Source organism: Tupaia chinensis, unplaced genomic scaffold, assembly GCF_000334495.1.
Source record: "Tupaia chinensis unplaced genomic scaffold, TupChi_1.0 Scaffold000539_1, whole genome shotgun sequence".
NCBI lineage: Eukaryota > Metazoa > Chordata > Mammalia > Scandentia > Tupaiidae > Tupaia > Tupaia belangeri.
Genome location: NW_006160052.1, coordinates 5,318,707 through 5,334,705, shown reverse-complemented (window position 1 = coordinate 5,334,705; position 15,999 = coordinate 5,318,707). Strand labels below are relative to the sequence as shown.

At 48.6% G+C, this 15,999-nt stretch overlaps 1 protein-coding gene across 2 annotated transcripts in view; it reads left to right on the top strand.

The window, feature by feature from the left end:
- Nucleotides 1-15,999, top strand: part of DNMBP (dynamin binding protein) — a 99,781-nt gene that overhangs the window by 37,080 nt on the left and 46,702 nt on the right. Inside the window, exon 1 of one of the 2 annotated variants that reach the window (XM_014591157.2) lies at nucleotides 5,131-6,495. The exons of the other annotated variant lie outside the window; for it this stretch is intronic. Coding sequence (XP_014446643.1) covers nucleotides 5,346-6,495 — 1,150 coding nt within the window. The 5' untranslated portion in view covers nucleotides 5,131-5,345. Of the gene's footprint in view, nucleotides 1-5,130; nucleotides 6,496-15,999 lie in introns of those variants that run through there. 2 annotated transcript variants of the gene reach the window in all.

Below are 15,999 nucleotides of genomic sequence, written 5' to 3'. Positions count from 1 at the left end.
GGTTAAAGGAGCCGGATCCCACATGGCCCCAGCGGCTTGAAAACACACTGGGCACATGCATGTGTACACAGAATCCAGCAGATGGAGACGTGGAGGGTTGCAGTGTGCCACGCCCTATTCGGGGTGTTTTCATCTTCTCTTCTGGTCTCTGTCTCTGTCTCTCTGTGGCAAGTGCACTTGCTCTCTGGCTTATACTCAAGACAAAATAAAAACAAGCAACAAAGAAAGAACTGGTGGAATGTTCCTATTGTGTAAAGTGGAAGAGGGAGCCCGGAGAGAGATGGCTCTCTACGGGCTGTGTTTCCCCAGCAGTCCTGCTAGTAAGAAAGGCACAAAAGGCACTCCTCCCCTTCCTTTGGCCACAGCCCTTGTGTAGATATGTTTTTGATGTTGGATTTTATGCCAAAGATAGTGTGTGTGGGGTCGGCGGGGGGGGGACTGCCATGGGGCCTGGTCACTCGCAACCCTTTTCCCACCAGTTCTTCATCCAGTCAGGATCCTGGGCACACGGGCCTGCTGGTGTGCTTTTCAAGGTGCCGGGATGCGAACCTTGGTCAGCCAGCCGTGTGGGATCTGGCTCTGTCTGCCCATTTTAAATGCTGTGCTGCAGGCTAGCCCAACAGGCATGTCTGGAAAGTAGCAGTTCCTTCTCAGCTTTGGTCAGTTGTGGGGCGGGATACTGAGATAAAGCTGAGATGTTCCGTATTTATGCATCTTTGAGGCCCAGGAGGCCTTAGGACAGAAGGGGTGGGGGAGAGCCTCACGCTTTACCCGCTTTACCCGCTGTTCACTAACCCAGCGATCGTTGCTGCTGCATCTTTTTATAACTACTTTCTTTCTTACCTCTAATTCAGTCCTCTTTTTATCTCTTCTCCCACTTGGTTTATTAGGTGTGTTTTCCTTGTCACTCCAGCTTTATCAGAGATACTAAGTTGCTAAAGACTTTGTTTTCCATAACAGCTAAGGAAAGTTAATCTTTACTTTTTTTCTTTTTAGAGTGAGCTTTTTGCTATAAGGTGCATGTGCTCACCAGAGAGACAGAGAAAGCAAGAAATCACCCCTCTGGGGTGATGGACATGCCACACCCCTTCTCCATTCTACCCCCGGGACTTTGGGCATAGACACACACGCGCCCAGTGAGAGTTTAAACCCACCAGGTCCAGGACTCGCATTGCAGCCAACCGTGTGGAAATCCAGCACCTTAACCACTACTCCACCTGCTGGCCCCTGCTGGCCCCTACTCTTTGGTTTTAATTGGATTAGAAATACACAAGGTCAGAGAGGTGCAAGTGGCACAGAAGCCAGTCCTCATCTTACTTCCGTCTCACTCAAGAAAGCTGACAAGCGGAGAGGTTAAACATAGCTCCCAACGAGTTATTAGCAGGAATTGAACTTCTAGGAGCCCTGTGTCCTGTTTCCCAGTCTGTGTGTTCCCTGTATTCATACTACAGCGTTGCTCCTGGTGCTCCGTGCTCCCAAATGGGAGCCAATCGCAGTGTGTACTAGGCTTGGGCAGTGGGTGGTCAGTTCCCGAGTCGGTCAGTCCTGGTAGTCTCAGGTGTTGCGGTGCGGGTTTGTGTGCTGGGTGCTTGGGAGCGGGGTCTGAAGGCCAGGAACGGAGTCGAAGATGGGGTGGGGTGTGTGTGTTGAGTGGGGAAAATACCTTGGCTTGGTAGTTGTCCACTTCTGAATTAGACCATGAAGAGTTTACTGCTCTGTTCATTTGGTTTGAGGGAAGCCAAGGCTGTACTTCATTTTCAGACAGTCCTCTTCGTCTGGTGCCGTGAAGTCAAACAGGTCTGGGTTCAAGTCGTGTCCCTGCCATGCACTAGCTTCTGTGGTCTTGGACAGACTGCTCAAACTCTCAGGTAACTTCTTTATCTGGGGTAAAGTGAGGATACTACATGCCCTCCTTGCAAGGTGGTGACGGCCAGAAAGCTTTAATCAGCCTCCTAGTGCTGACTAGCGTGTGGAATACGCAGCTACGTGGACGCCGCCAGAGCCGTCGCTGCCGCTGTCGCTGCCGCTGCCTCGCTCCTGGCCAGGAAGGGAGAGGGGAGCGAACACATGAACAAAAGCTTCATGGGAACTCCCAAAGGACTGGCAGCCTGGAGATTCGGTGAGCAACGACTGATAGAGAATCTCAAAGGCACAGCAGTCACACACGAGGTGTTTAAAGACAGGAAAAAGAAGTTGTGAGGGAAAATCAAATCTGGGTGGTTGAAGCTGTAAGAGTCTGAGCAGTCACTGAGGCCACTACCTCGTTGTGTGGATGGGTAGAAGGAGTCCCAGGGAGAAAAGTCATTGACCCAACAGTAAACTTTTTTTGTGTGTGTGTGTGTGGAGAGGTGTTTGCTATAGAGCATGTACGCTCTCCAGGAAGACAGAGAGAGACAGAGAGACAGAAAGTGAGAACCCCCCCCCCGGGGTGGGGGTGGCCACCCCACAATCCTTTCTCCTCCATTCTCCTCTCAGGATCTTGGGCACATATGCACATGTGCCCAGTGTGAGTTTAAGCCACTGGGTCCGGGACTCCATCTGCGGTTAACTACATGGGAGTCCAGCGACATAGCCATTACGCCAGCTGCTAGCCCCACCCCTAATGTACTAACACAGCATGTGGCCGTGGTCCCCTCAGGGGTCTTTCTATTATTTCGTAAATAGGGGTTAGATCAAAGTTTGAGGTGTCAGCCTGAAAGGAAGGCTGAGGCATAAGTGAAATACAAATGGTTTATGAAATAAAAGTGAGCCGAGGCTTACTGTGAATCGCCAGTGAGCACGTTTCCAGTTGCCCAAGTCTGTGCTCATAGACATGGCAGTTGGGACTGGGCTAACAGGTGGTATGGTGGTGAGGGCGCTAGACTCCCATATGGCTGACTGCAGTTCAAGTCCTGGACGTGGAACTTGCTTTCTCATTTTCCCTTTCTTTATTTCTCTCTGGTGAAATTAAAATAATAATAATAGTAAAATTAAATTAATTTTAAAAAGAAAGAAATGGCATTTGGGAAAGCAGATTTCTGTAACAGGAAGAGGGCAAGCCCCAAGTTGTTCAAAAGTTTACACTGGTCCATTTAAAATAATGCAGGCAACTGATGGGCTGTCCCGTATTCTCTACATTATGAACTCAAGACCACTGGAAGAAAGGATGGGTCAATGGTAAGAGCGATAATCCTTTTGTAGCGTCATGACGTGTTTACTGTCAGTGAAAACGTGCCCTTTTGGCAGTAACCCTGATGGGTGTGAGGCATGACCAGTCTCAGGCTTATGCTTTACCGAGGGCTCAGGATTTTTGTTTGTTTGTTTTGTTTTTGCTATAGGGTGAGTGCGCTTGCAGGGAGAGATGGAAAGACTAAGACAGAGGGAGGTGAGCCCTCGCCCGCCTAGGGAGAGATGGCTACACCTCAGTCCCTTCTCTCATTCTGCTCTCGGGATTTGGGGCATGCGCACAAACACACCGTGCATGCTTTTCAGATTGCCGGGTCCAGGCTTTGAACCGTGGTCAGCCATGTGGATCAAGCACCTAAACCACCATGCTGCCTGCTGACCTGAGGACTCTAGGATTTAAACGAACCTCGTAGTCCAGATTGCCCTGGCTGGCTTTTCTTTCCAAAGGCATCATTCCTGGACGTCGGTAAATGAGCAGACAACTGAAGGAGTAACGGCACTCAGGCCTGTCTCCGCAGTTACTCCCGACTCAGAAATCTTCCCCGACTCTTCATTTGAAAATACGTGGTGTTCAGCTTCCTTCAGGCTGAGCTGCCCTAACTGCCCCTCCAGCCTTATGTCTTATCTTTTCTCCATATTTAATATCTCTACTCTATTGGGTCAGCACACAAGTCATGATGCATTTTTGCATAGAAAAATGTCATGACTTTTCTGACGACCCAGTGTTTCCATTCCTTAGTTCTCCGAATGTAGAAGGTCTTCAGAAATCCCGCATATCCTTGGAGTCCTGTTCACCAGCCACAGCGTCCATAGCCTCCGGCCGCCGAGCAGACCGCTCTTTTGCTGTCACTGTGTTTGTTCTGTCGCACTGAGACATTCGCTCTGCTTCCTGGCTTGTGGCCCTGTGTTGTGCGAGACAGCGATGAACTTGCCCATCTTTTCCCTGACGATGCCTCACATCTCATTGTTATCTAATATTCTTTAATTCAGGTTTTTTTTTTTCTTTTTTTTTTTTGGAGAGGTTTTTGCTATAGGGCATGAGCGCTCAACAGAGAGACAGAAAGCGAGAAATCACCCCCCAGGAGGGATGGGACACGCCGCAATCCCTTCTCCTCCATTCTCCTCTTGGGATCTTGGGCACACACACACACACACACACACACACACACACGCACCCAGTGTGAGTTTAAGCCACCGGGTCCAGGATTCGAATGACAGTTGACTACGTGGAAGTCCAGCGACATAGCCATTACACCAACTGCTGGTCCCTTTATAATTCAGCTTTTTATAGCCTTTCTGGCTTCTAGCCTCATTCTCCAGTCCTAAATATATTGTATGCATTGGAGGGAAAAGAGATTTAGGGAATGAATGATTTGAACACTTCTCTGGCATGTCGGGGATCTAGGAAAATGAAAGCCCACCTAACTCCATTCTTCTGGGGAAGTTTTTACACCATAAAATTACACACCCAGTCAGTGTAAGAGGAAATACTCTTTCTTCCTTTGGTGGAACATCTCATGGTCTGCAGAGGGAAGTTGAGCAGCTGTGGTGTGAGTGGGCGAGAACTGGTAACTTGAATCCCACAAAAGCAGAGCGCTCCCAAGAGGAGGAGCCCTGCCCGGGCCAAGGGAAGGGAGTCCGGACCTTTCACATGTCCGAGGGTTAGAAAGCCAGACGCAGAGATCAGGGAATGGAAGTCTAGTTTAAACCGCACGGGAAAGCGCTTGTTTACCCCTCCTCCCCGTGGCTTACTGAAGGATTAGAGGCGGTGAGATTGATTCATGACCTACCTGAGGCTTTTAAAGGGGGCTGTTTCTCCTTCACTGCGTTTCCTGCAGAGCTCTGAGAGCAGCAGAATGCGTCTTCTTCCCCCAGCACATAAAGCAGCCAAGCCAGTTTGACCAGCGTGAGGGAAACACCGAACAAAGCTGCCAACTCCAATCACATGAACGCTAGTTACTAATTACCCTCTGGCTCCCAGGGCAGATAGAGTAGCTCACTGATTGGATCCCAAGGTCGAAATACCTCCACATCTCCCCACGCCCCGGACTGGAGCAACAAGAAGAACAGGAGACTTAGTGAGCAGGACAGATCCAGCCTTAGGCTACACTGCACCTGTGCACAGCCCGGCCGAGCCCATGGAAAAGAGAAGGAAAGCCCGTCTTTAAAGCACATGGACTATGTATGAAACCCAGAAGGTCAGAAAAGAAAAAGAAGCAAAGAAAGGGTCCTGGGGTTCCAGTTGGGAGCATGAAGACTGTAGGAATCCACAAAAAAGGAATTTTACAATGCCGGGTGGACTTTACAGAGAAAATGACTTGGATTCCAGATACCAGGCAAAGGCACAGAATCGGCCCTACAGGAAACGCGACTGTGGGTACTGGGATTTGGAGCAGACGGAACTAAGCTGTGTGGACTCCGGGGAAGCGAATGGAAATCCGAAGGACCGTACAGACCATGGGGCCTGTGATGGCTGTGGGGGCCCAGGTTCTGTAGATTACGGGGCCCTGAGCCCTGTGACCAAGGAAGATTGGCTTACAGGAAGCCCACGTGTGACCTGGGAGGCTGGGGGGTGTGGGAAGCTGAATGGCTATGTGGATTATAAGAATCTGAATTATAATCCTGAGGACTCTATAAAACCTCAACAGTGGACTGGCTCCAGGAGTTTGGATAATTCTTTGGGGAATTTAGGTCAACCTCAAAACTGGTACATGGACCACAGGAATTTTAATTATACTGCTGAGGATTGTGAAGAAATTAATTTTTATTATAGAGACTTCAACGATTTGTATCACGCTCCCGGGAATTACACTAATGGACAGTCTGTGGACTTTTCAGATTTGAATGGTTTCAATGAAGGTGGAGAATTTAGCAAATACCGTAAAGGGGACAGAAACGCTTATCAAAATGATGAAATCTATCCCAAAGCAAGGACTCACACCATGGATCGGGATCATTTTGATTCAGAAAATAAAGGCTGTGAGACCATGTTGGCCAGTTGTGAGAGTAAACCTCGTAATTCCAGAGGAACAGACTCTCCTCATCACATGGAGTACTTGGAGTACAATGGCATTGACAAACCAGGAATGGTGGCACTTGGGGACGGAGGGCTCATGGCGGATGGTCTGCAGAATCGGGGGTCTCACGTAGACCAAGGAGAACGAGATACTGGGATTTCTCAGAGCTGTTCATTAGAGAACACCCGGCATTCAGGAGAAGCGGGAAGACCACACGGCCCAGAGACTTGGAGAAGGAACAGTTGCCTGCGCCGCACCGCACCCAGCACCTTGAGGCGCTCGGAGTTCGTGCAAAACAGGAAGAAAACCCGAGGTAGGAGCTCAGTCAGATAGCCCATGAAAAACAGATGAAAAGGGTGGCCGTACCAGGTACCAGGAGCATTCACATACTTAAAGAACTCGCCCCAAGTTGTTATCAGGGCGCCTTGAGTGCAAACAACCCCAGAGTTCATTCTTTGGGGAGGATTTTACAGAGCAAAATTATGTGTAATGGTATACACACGTACGAGGCTTTCAAACTAGGTGATGTTTCATGGAATCTTCCTTTATGTGCCTGGGCTTTGTCATCAGGTGTCGCTAATTTCAAATATCTTTCTATTCTTTCTTTTTTTGTTGTTGTCCTGTGTGGACAGTAAGTTCATTATCGGGCACCAGGCTCAAGTTATTTTCCTGGCATGGTTCTTTCTCTCAGTCCCCGCACTTCTTTACACATTAGTGGAAAAGAAGTCATTCCTGGACATTCAGGAGTCTTAAATGAATGAGAAGCGCTTTCTGTGGAATTCAGATTATTTCTATTCTTCCTGGTGCTTCGTACGCAGGTATTCACATCACTTTACCTCACTGAGCCTTAACTAAGCGACCCGTGAGAGGGGAATCTTGGGGATGGTCGTGTCATGTAGACATGAATTCTTTCTCATTGTAGCTTCTCTTTGCAGTCCTCTGAAATGAACTTTCTTCCTGTGGTGGTGTTTTAGAATTATTGTATTCCCTATTCAACTTTTATTTCTATGTTCTGTGTTGTTCCTGTGAACAAGTAGTAGTTTTGGTTTTGACCAACATGGGGGAGTCTAGGCTGTGCCCAGAGGGTAAGGGTTGGAGTCAGAGCATGACCTGTCTGGAAAGCCCTTCCTAGGCGAGATTTCTCCTTCAGATCATGCTGGCTGGTTAGATTTGTCCTGGGGGCCTTCAGGACTGAAAAGATCCTGGAACTGCGGGTGGTTTATCTGGTGGTGGGCTTTAGCTGGAATTTGGGGCAGAGCAGGCTCCTGGCTACACTTACAGAGATAAAAATGAAGCCCAACCGGCTCTGGCTGGGAAGCTGGGGTATTGAGCAGCCAGCCTTTTTTTTCTTGTTGCAGTTTTTTTTTCTTCTGAAATGGGAGGGCTGGTAGGAGCTGGGTAACTTCTAAAATCCTTCTGGTGCTTCAGTCGGTACAGGCATTGTTCCTGCTCCCTTCCCCCAGCCCGGTCCTCAGTGAACTTTGTTTCCTATCTCAGTTCCTTATTGTTAGCCGCCCTCCTAACTGTAATCAGCCTGTTTATTCTGCTGCACTTAACAGGAGTCAGACCTTTCTCGCAGTGTCGTAACGTGCCCTCTGATCGCCCTGAAACCAGCTCAGTTCCACCTGAGTGCGGCTCCATTTTCACAATTTCCATTTCTCTCTCTTAATGTTGGAGGGCTTAACTTTTTTTTTTATTCATTCATTTTATTTATTTATTTATTTATTTTAATTTGACCAGAAAGACACAGAGAGAGAGAGAGAGAGGGAAAGTGAGAAAGCAAGCCACCAGGTCTCAGACTCGAACCGCCGTCGACCATGTGGGAATCCAGCGCCCCTATCCACCACGCCATTTAGCTCAGTTGTCATCCCTTTTCCTACTAATAGCCTCTTTGACCTGTAATATTGTTTCAGTTTGTGCTAGAAACCGGCTGCTTTCTAACATTCTCTGTTGTTTGACAACGCAAGTCTCCGCCCCTCCTGGGTGTTATGCGGAAACCTGGGATTACAGAAGGGAAACGAGCCTGCTGAGTTGGCGGGTCTTGAGTTCACGTCTCCTCACTGTTTGCGAACGGTGTACCTTCAGACAATACTTAACCTCTCTGAGCTTTGGATTCCCTGGTTGTAAAGTGAAGTCGGTAATACCTGTCTCGCAGTGAGATAGGATAAATAAAAACACTCACGGGCTGGAACATAGTAGGTGCTCAGAAATTGTGATTTCTGTGTGTTTTATCTACACACTTCCCTTCCCCTTTACAAGTTGCCCATCAGACTGTCACTTTATGGTCCCATCTCCCAAACCGCTCACTCGCCATCTGCAGACACCTTGAACCTGGAAACACCTCAGGGTTAACTGCCCAAGTAGAATGCCCCATCACTTCCTCTCTTCTCCCAGCCTCTACTCCGCATGAGAAACAGCCTGGCCAGCGGCTGCCCCCCTCCAGTCTCAGGCTAGAGAACAAGTCTTTCTACCAGGCTTTTTTCCCACCTGCCTTGTGAGAACATTGCCCTGGGGAGGCCTCCACCTGAGGTTCGTTAGGGCAGGTCTGTCATGGTTTTGTCCATAGTCCTAGGTGCAGCTCCTAATCCTAGGAGGTGGTCCCTCCTCCTAAAGTTTAGCTCTTCTGAGGTTTCATGGAAAACGGGAAGTGTTTATTGACTGTCCTAACTTGGAGGGACTCCAGTTTCAAATCGGTCTTCCCAGCTCCAAGTAGGTGCTGAACATCCTCCGGGCTCCTTGGCCTCCAGCTGTTCTATTTTCTGCTGGTTCCTCCGAATCTCATCGCTAGTATGCCCAGGTCCAGGATTTGAGGGAAATTTCTACACAGATTTTCGGTTCTCCTTTCCATGGCTTCCTTTCTTATTTTTTAATTTTTATAGGGCACATGCACTTGCCAGAGAGAGAGGGAAAGGAGAAAGCATCCCCTGAGGGGATGACCTTGTTGTAATCCCTTCTCCATTTTCTTCTCCAGAGTTTGGACATGTACACACACATACCCGGTGTGTGTTCCAGGCCTCCAGGTCTGGGTTTTGAATCATGCAGCTGGCCATGTAGGATCTAGCTGCCCTATCCAGCATGCCAGTGACTAGCCCAGTGGCTTCCTCTTTTACAAGATCTCCCCCTAATATGTAGCCCCTTCAAAGCCCCATACTCAAAGTTGTGGCTCCTCAGCCTACGAAGATCCCTATCTGTTGGCTCACTGTGTTTGCTCTGGTCCTTTGCAGGCTAAAGGGAGGGATCGCCCTGGGGAAAAGCTAGATAGGTATGGGTTTTGCCTAGTTTGCTTCCCTTGTATTGAGTCAAGCCCCCTCCAGGTTCTGCCTGCTTTTGACTCTTTTTTTCCTGTTTATAGTTATTGTTAGAAATATCTCACCCAGGATCAGCAGATGGAGTAATGGTTATGTCGCTGGACTCCTACATAGTTGACCATGGTTCGAGTCCCAGACCCGGTGGCTTAATACTCATACTGGGCACGTGTGTGTGTGCCCAAAATCCCTAGAGGAGAAGGGAGAAAAAGGGATTGCAATGTGACCATCCCCACTGGGGGGTGATTTTTTGCTTTCTGTCTCTCTGTCTGTCTCTGTCTCTCCAGCAAGCACATGTACCCTATAGCAAAAATCACTCTCTTTAAAGAAAAAGAAAAGAAAGAAAGAAATATCTTGCCCGGAGTTGTTAATAGTATCAGTAGAGAGGTTAATACCTTGTGAGTATAGCTACGCTGTTATTACCAGATCAAGTGCTAGCACTAAGGTTTTGCGATAGCAAACAACATGAAGTATGACGGGGAGGGGAACTGGTGTTTGTAACTCCATGTAACCTGTGTGAATTTAAGTGGGGTTAGACTATCTAAATAAAGAACTCTTACAGAGAGAACTACAAAACTAGAACTGGGCCCAGCCACAATGGTTCAAAGGTGGTGCAGTGCTCTGCTGTGCTGGAAGCCGTGTGGAAGATCAGGGTTCAGTTCCCAGGTTGACCTGTACGTGCCTGTGCATGTACACATGCTTGCGATCTGGTTAGCCAGGAGGGATCATGGCATGAGTCCCTGCTAACAGTGTGTCCCCCCCACTTAAATAAACTTTAATAAGATGAAAAACCTAGAAAGAAACCTAGGTGAAAGTTGAGGCTACAAGTTTGGGGTTGGAAGGCTATAACATAGAATCCTCTTACATTATTACTAGAAGGAACCTTATATTATCAACAAGTCTGATTTTTTGTTTTTGTTTTTGTTTTGGAGAAGTTTTCGCTATAGGGCACGAGTGCTCGCCAGACAGAGAGAGACAGAGAGACAGAAAGCGAGAAATCACCCCCCAGGGAGGATGGCCACGCCACAATTCCTTCTCCTCCATTCTCCTCTCCGGATCTTGGGCACGCACGCACATGCGCCTGGCATGAGTTTTAAGTCACCAGGTCCGGGATGTGAACCGCGGTCGACTACGTGGGGGTCCAGCAACATAGCCATTATGCTAACTGCTGTTCCCTCTGCTTTTAATACTTTCAAGGGAGGGTTTGATTTTCTGAATGGCAGCCTTCATCTCTAATAGCTCCATTTGATTCCTTTTTATGGTGTGTATTTCCCCTTTCAGATCATAGAAGAACCTCAGCACCTCATTGTCTCTTTTCTCCTGCATCTTCTGGAGTTCATTATCTCTCAACACTGGCATCTCATTTAGTTTTGTCACTACGAATGTTCTGAAATCTCTGTCAGACATTTCCACGAGTTCCACTGTACCGTCTGTGGATGATGAGCGATTGTTCTTTTCCCTTAGGGGAGAGATATTTTCTTGGTTTCTCATGTTTCTTGTCTCAGTGTGATTTTCAAGCCCCCAGTCCAGGACTCGAACCACACAATCAGCCATGTAGGATCCAGCCCTTAACCATCACACCACCCGCTGGCCCTTTTATATTCCTTTTGAATGCAATTCAACATATGTTTATTCATTTACTTATATTATTTGCTAAAGGTGTGTGTGCTCACTAGAGAGAGAACGAGAGAGCCAGGGAGATGGAGAAAGCTCCCCTGGTACGCCATGGTCATGCCATAGTCCCCTGTCCTCCATTCCTCTCCTGTCGGGATTTTGGATGTACACAAAGCCTCGGTTTTTATTTTGAAAGCGCAGTCAACCACGTGGGATCCAGCTGCTCTAACTTCCACACCTTGGGGCCCGGCTTTCCACAGGTCTTTATTAACCAGTGTCTGTACTTGACACTGTAGCAAGTGTTGGGGGTGGCAACCAACCCCAACACTCACAGGTGTTTGCAGATCAGTAAGGAGATAAAACATAAAAATAAGAACAGTTAAAGTACACAATATGAAACCTAGAGAGTAAACGCTGTGGACGGTCAGAAGGGACAAAGATCAGTTTTGTTTTTTGTCTTAGTTCTTGCTGTAGGGCACATGCACTCACTGGAGACAGGAAGGGGAAGGTAGAAATCACCCCCAGGGGAAATGGCCACATCACACTCCCTCCTCCATTCTCTGGGACTCGAACTGCACAGTTGGTCACGGAGGATCCAGCTGCCCTAACCTCCACATCACCTGCTATCTCTAAAGATCAGTTTTTACGGGAACCAGCAGTTAGCGTAATGGCTATGTTGCTGGACTCCCACGTAGTCGACCGCGGTTCGCGTCCCTGACCCGGTGGCTTAAAACTCACGCCGGGCGCGTGTGCGTATGTGCCCAAGATCCCGACAGGAGAATGGAGGAGAAGGGATTGTGGCATGACCATCCCCCCTGGGGGGTGATTTCTCGCTTTCTGTCTCTATGTCTCTCTCTGTCTGGCGAGCGCACACGCCCTATAGCGAAAAACCTCTCAAAAAAAAAGATCAGTTTTTACTTGAGCTACTGGAAAAGACTTCAGGGAGCTATTTGAACTTGGCTAAAACGTAAAGGAATAAGGGGCTGAGGTAGGCAGAGAGAAGCAGGGTGCCATTTCTGGTTGGGGAAACTGGCGGAGCTCAGCAGAGTGGTGGTGACAAAGATGGGGGAGGAAGGTGATGAAGAACGCCTCAGGCATTCAGCAAGAGTTCTGGAAATCGTGGGCGTACATAGGAGTTTGGACTGGGTCCGAGGAAGGAGTCAGAGCTGGGCTTGTTCACCGTGAGTCATCCTCTTAGAGGTAACCCTTGAAACTGGGAGCAGGTGACTTCCCTGAGGAGCGGAACGACTGGGAAAAGGGCTGAGTCTGAGGACTGAGCCCAGGAGATGCCCACAGATGTGGGCAGGAGGAGGGAGACCAGAAGAGGGATGGTCATGAGCATTGGAGGAGGTCAGGAGGAAATCCGAGAATTTAAAGAATGGCCAGCACTTGAAACTGCCACAGGGACAGCAAGGACATGGCATGGATCTGTGGAAGAAGTTACTGGGTGACTGCAGGACAGTTGCCCTAGTAGAGCGAGGGTACAGAATTCACTGCCAACGATTAAGAAGGACACCTGGGGAAGGAGGTCACAGAGGGGGACCATGCAGTCCACTCTTACAGGACTCTGTGAAAAACATGAAAGGGATGTGGCTGTAGCTGAAGAGGGCACAGCGCTGAACAAAGTTTCCATGCATTTACTTTCCTGTTTCTTTTTTTTTTAAATTTTTAAAACATACACTATGGGGCACATGTGTTCGTTCATCAGGGAGGGAGACAGAATGAGGAGAGAGGGAGAGCAAGAGAAGTAATCAGTCACCTTCTGGGGGAATGGCCACACTGCAGTCCCTTCACCTCTACTTTCTGCCAGATTTCGGGTGCTCACACACACATGCCTGGCATATTTTTCAAACTGCTGGGTCGAGGACTTGAACCATGCAATTGGCCATATCCACCATGTCACTGACTGGCCCTCCATGTGTTTACTTTTTTTTTTTTTTTTTTTTTTTTTAGGCTTTTTGCCATAGGGTGCTCATGTGCTTGCAGGAAAGAGACAAAGAGACAGAGGGAAAGTGAGAAATCACCTCCCGGGGGGATGGCCACATTGTAATCCTTTCTCCATTCTCCTCTTGGCGTCTTGGGCACTCATGCACATGCACCTGGCTTGAGCTCAAGCCATGGGATCCATGACTCGAACCGAGACCAGCCATGTGGGATCCAGCCACCTTAACCACTGTGCCACCTGCTGGCTCCCATGTGTTTACTTTTAAAAATCAGGATGTCTGTGTGTGTTTGAAGATAAATGGGTAGGCAGGAGCAAATAAGATGAGAAGAGTGTGGGGCGATCAGGAAAGTCGTGACACATTTTGCACAGAGAATCACGGCACGACTTTCTTGACAGCCTAGTAGACGCAAGAGGGAAATAAGTAGAGGGCCATATTTCTTCAAGAGTTGGGAGGTAGGGGACCAGCAGTTAGCGTAATGGCTATGTCACTGGACTCCCATGTAGTCGACCGCGGTTCACGTCCCAGACCCGGTGGCTTAAAACTCACGCCAGGTGCGTGTGCATGTGTGCCCAAGATCCCAAGAGGAGAGTGGAGGAGAAGGGATTGCGGCGTGGCCATCACCCCGGGGGGTGATTTCTCGCTTTCTATCTCTCTGTCTGTCTGGCGAGCACACGTGCCCTATAGCGAAAACCTCTAAAAAAAAAAAAAAGAGTTGGGAGGTAGTTAAAGCTTTAGAGAAAAAAATATAAGGTACTTATAAGGTACTGCTCTTCTGAGATTAGCCAGACTGCTCCAGGCTGGCCATGCTGGTGCAGCTCCGAGACCTCGCTTCTTAGGACTTACTGTCTCAAGAAGCTGTGCTGTTTCCTTCCCAGGTCATTGCCTCAATTATTTTTGCATACTGTTCCATCAACAGAGGAGGAATATTGCTCTGAGGGGATCCCAGGTTTCTGTAAAAGCAAGAGGTTGACAAGGAAAGGCGGGAAATCCAGGTGGGCTAGGAAGAGGCAACTCCTAGGGCATTTCCTTTCATGTGGACCTGAGGGTGTTAAAGAGGTGCAACAGAAGGGGTTGAAAGCGTGGTCCTGGGAGGTTGCAGGCGTGTCTGGGTGGGGGTTCAGCGATCTGGCATGCCCCCCTGGCCTCAGATCTCAGTTTGATATTTCCTGAGAAATCCAAGCATGCCGGCATCTGTGGGCTGTGACTGTGCGGGTAGAAAGACGCCTTTGTATGTGAGCCTCCGCAGCAGGCCCAGCACCAGGCTACCCAGTGTCCCCTTCCCGCAGGCCAGCAGGTGGCGCAGAGGTTAAGGAGACTGGATCCCACACGGCCAACTTCACGGTTTGAGTCTGGACTTGGCAGCTTGGAAAATCACACTGGGCCTGTGAGTGTGTGTGTGTGCGCCCAAAATCCAGAATGGAGGAGAAGGGATTGTGGCGTGGCCATCCCCCCTGGGGGGTGATATCTCATTTTCCCTCTCTGTCTAGTGAGTGCACATACCCTATAGCAAAAAATAATAATAATAAAATAAAATAAAAATAAATCCCTTTCCCTCTGATCGTAAATTGAAAGGAGATGAGCTGAAATATATTCCATTTCATTGAATCTAAACTACCACCTATTTTAAGGCATTGCATAATTTTATGTACTATTGGAAAGAAAATGCTACTTAAACTTGACATGCTGTTCATTTTAGAGGTGTTCAAGTGTGTGTGGAGGGGTGAAATGTAGGATTCTGGCACCAAGACCCTGTTGGAGGTGCTCGCTCTCTCACTCTTTAGTTCTCTTATGGAAGAAATAAATCAGCTTTTAAGAAAAAGGTAAACCGCAAGTGTTCCTTTATATTGCTATCTGAAAGGTGAAATTAAGGACTGGAGAAATGCCCAGGAGAAGTTGCGATTTCACTGTAGGCGGGTCAGCAGGTAGTGTGGAGGTTAAGGAACTGGATCCCACGTGGCTGCCTGCACAGTTCAAGTCCAGGCCCTGGCAGAAAACTGGGATGAGCACTTGGTGTAATGGTTATGTCACTGGACTCCCATGTGGTTGCCCGCAGTTTGAGTCCCAGACATGGCAGCTTAAAACTCACACCAGCTGCATGTGCATGTGTGCCCAAAATCCCAAGAGGAGAATGGATGCAAAAGGATTGGGGTGTGGCCCTCTCCCTCGGGCGGGGGGGGGGGGGATTCCTTACTTTCCCTCTCTCTCTGGCAAGCATACATGCCCTATAAGAAAACTTGGGGGAGAAATAAAGACAGTAGGCAAGCAGTCTCTCTGGTGTCTGTACATGCCCCATAGCAAGCAAAAAAAAAAAAAGTTCAAGGAATAACAGGGAAATGGATGGTTAAATTGTGTGTGTTGTCGCAGACTCCATAACAGTGGTGAGTGCCCAATGCCCTGGGCTCTTGGAGAGGAAATGAGCAACTGGGGGAGTTCAGAAAGCCCTCACATTCCAAGTGGTGCCGCTGTGGAACGAGGAGAGGCCAGTGCGCTGAGGCCAATGTGAGAGGCGTGGGCGAAGAAGAGTGGAAACCATATGCAATTTTAGGGCTGAAAGAGACAAGAGAGGCCCTGCCCTCTGTTAACGCACACTGAGCGGCAGCCCAGAGAGGTTATGTAACACGCCCAAGGTCACACGGGTTGGAGGGGCGGCAGGGCCAGAGCCCAGGGCTTTGACCTGCAGTCCCAGGGCTCTGTCCCTGTACCTGCTGTCCTCTCAGGGTCTAGTAGCAGCTTCAGATGTATCCCCGAAATCAAAGCTGAGGAAGAGATGGGCGATGAGATGACGTCACCCACATCCTGGGTTTAATCAGACTTTACTGTCTAGTTGTTGATTCCTCTTGGAGATGCAGGTAAACTCTGTGAGGTGTGCCGTTGGTGCTGAAAACTGAGATTCTCGTCTTTTTTCTTTATTTCTTCTTTTTGTTTTGTTTTTGCTTGCTCTAGGGCACATGC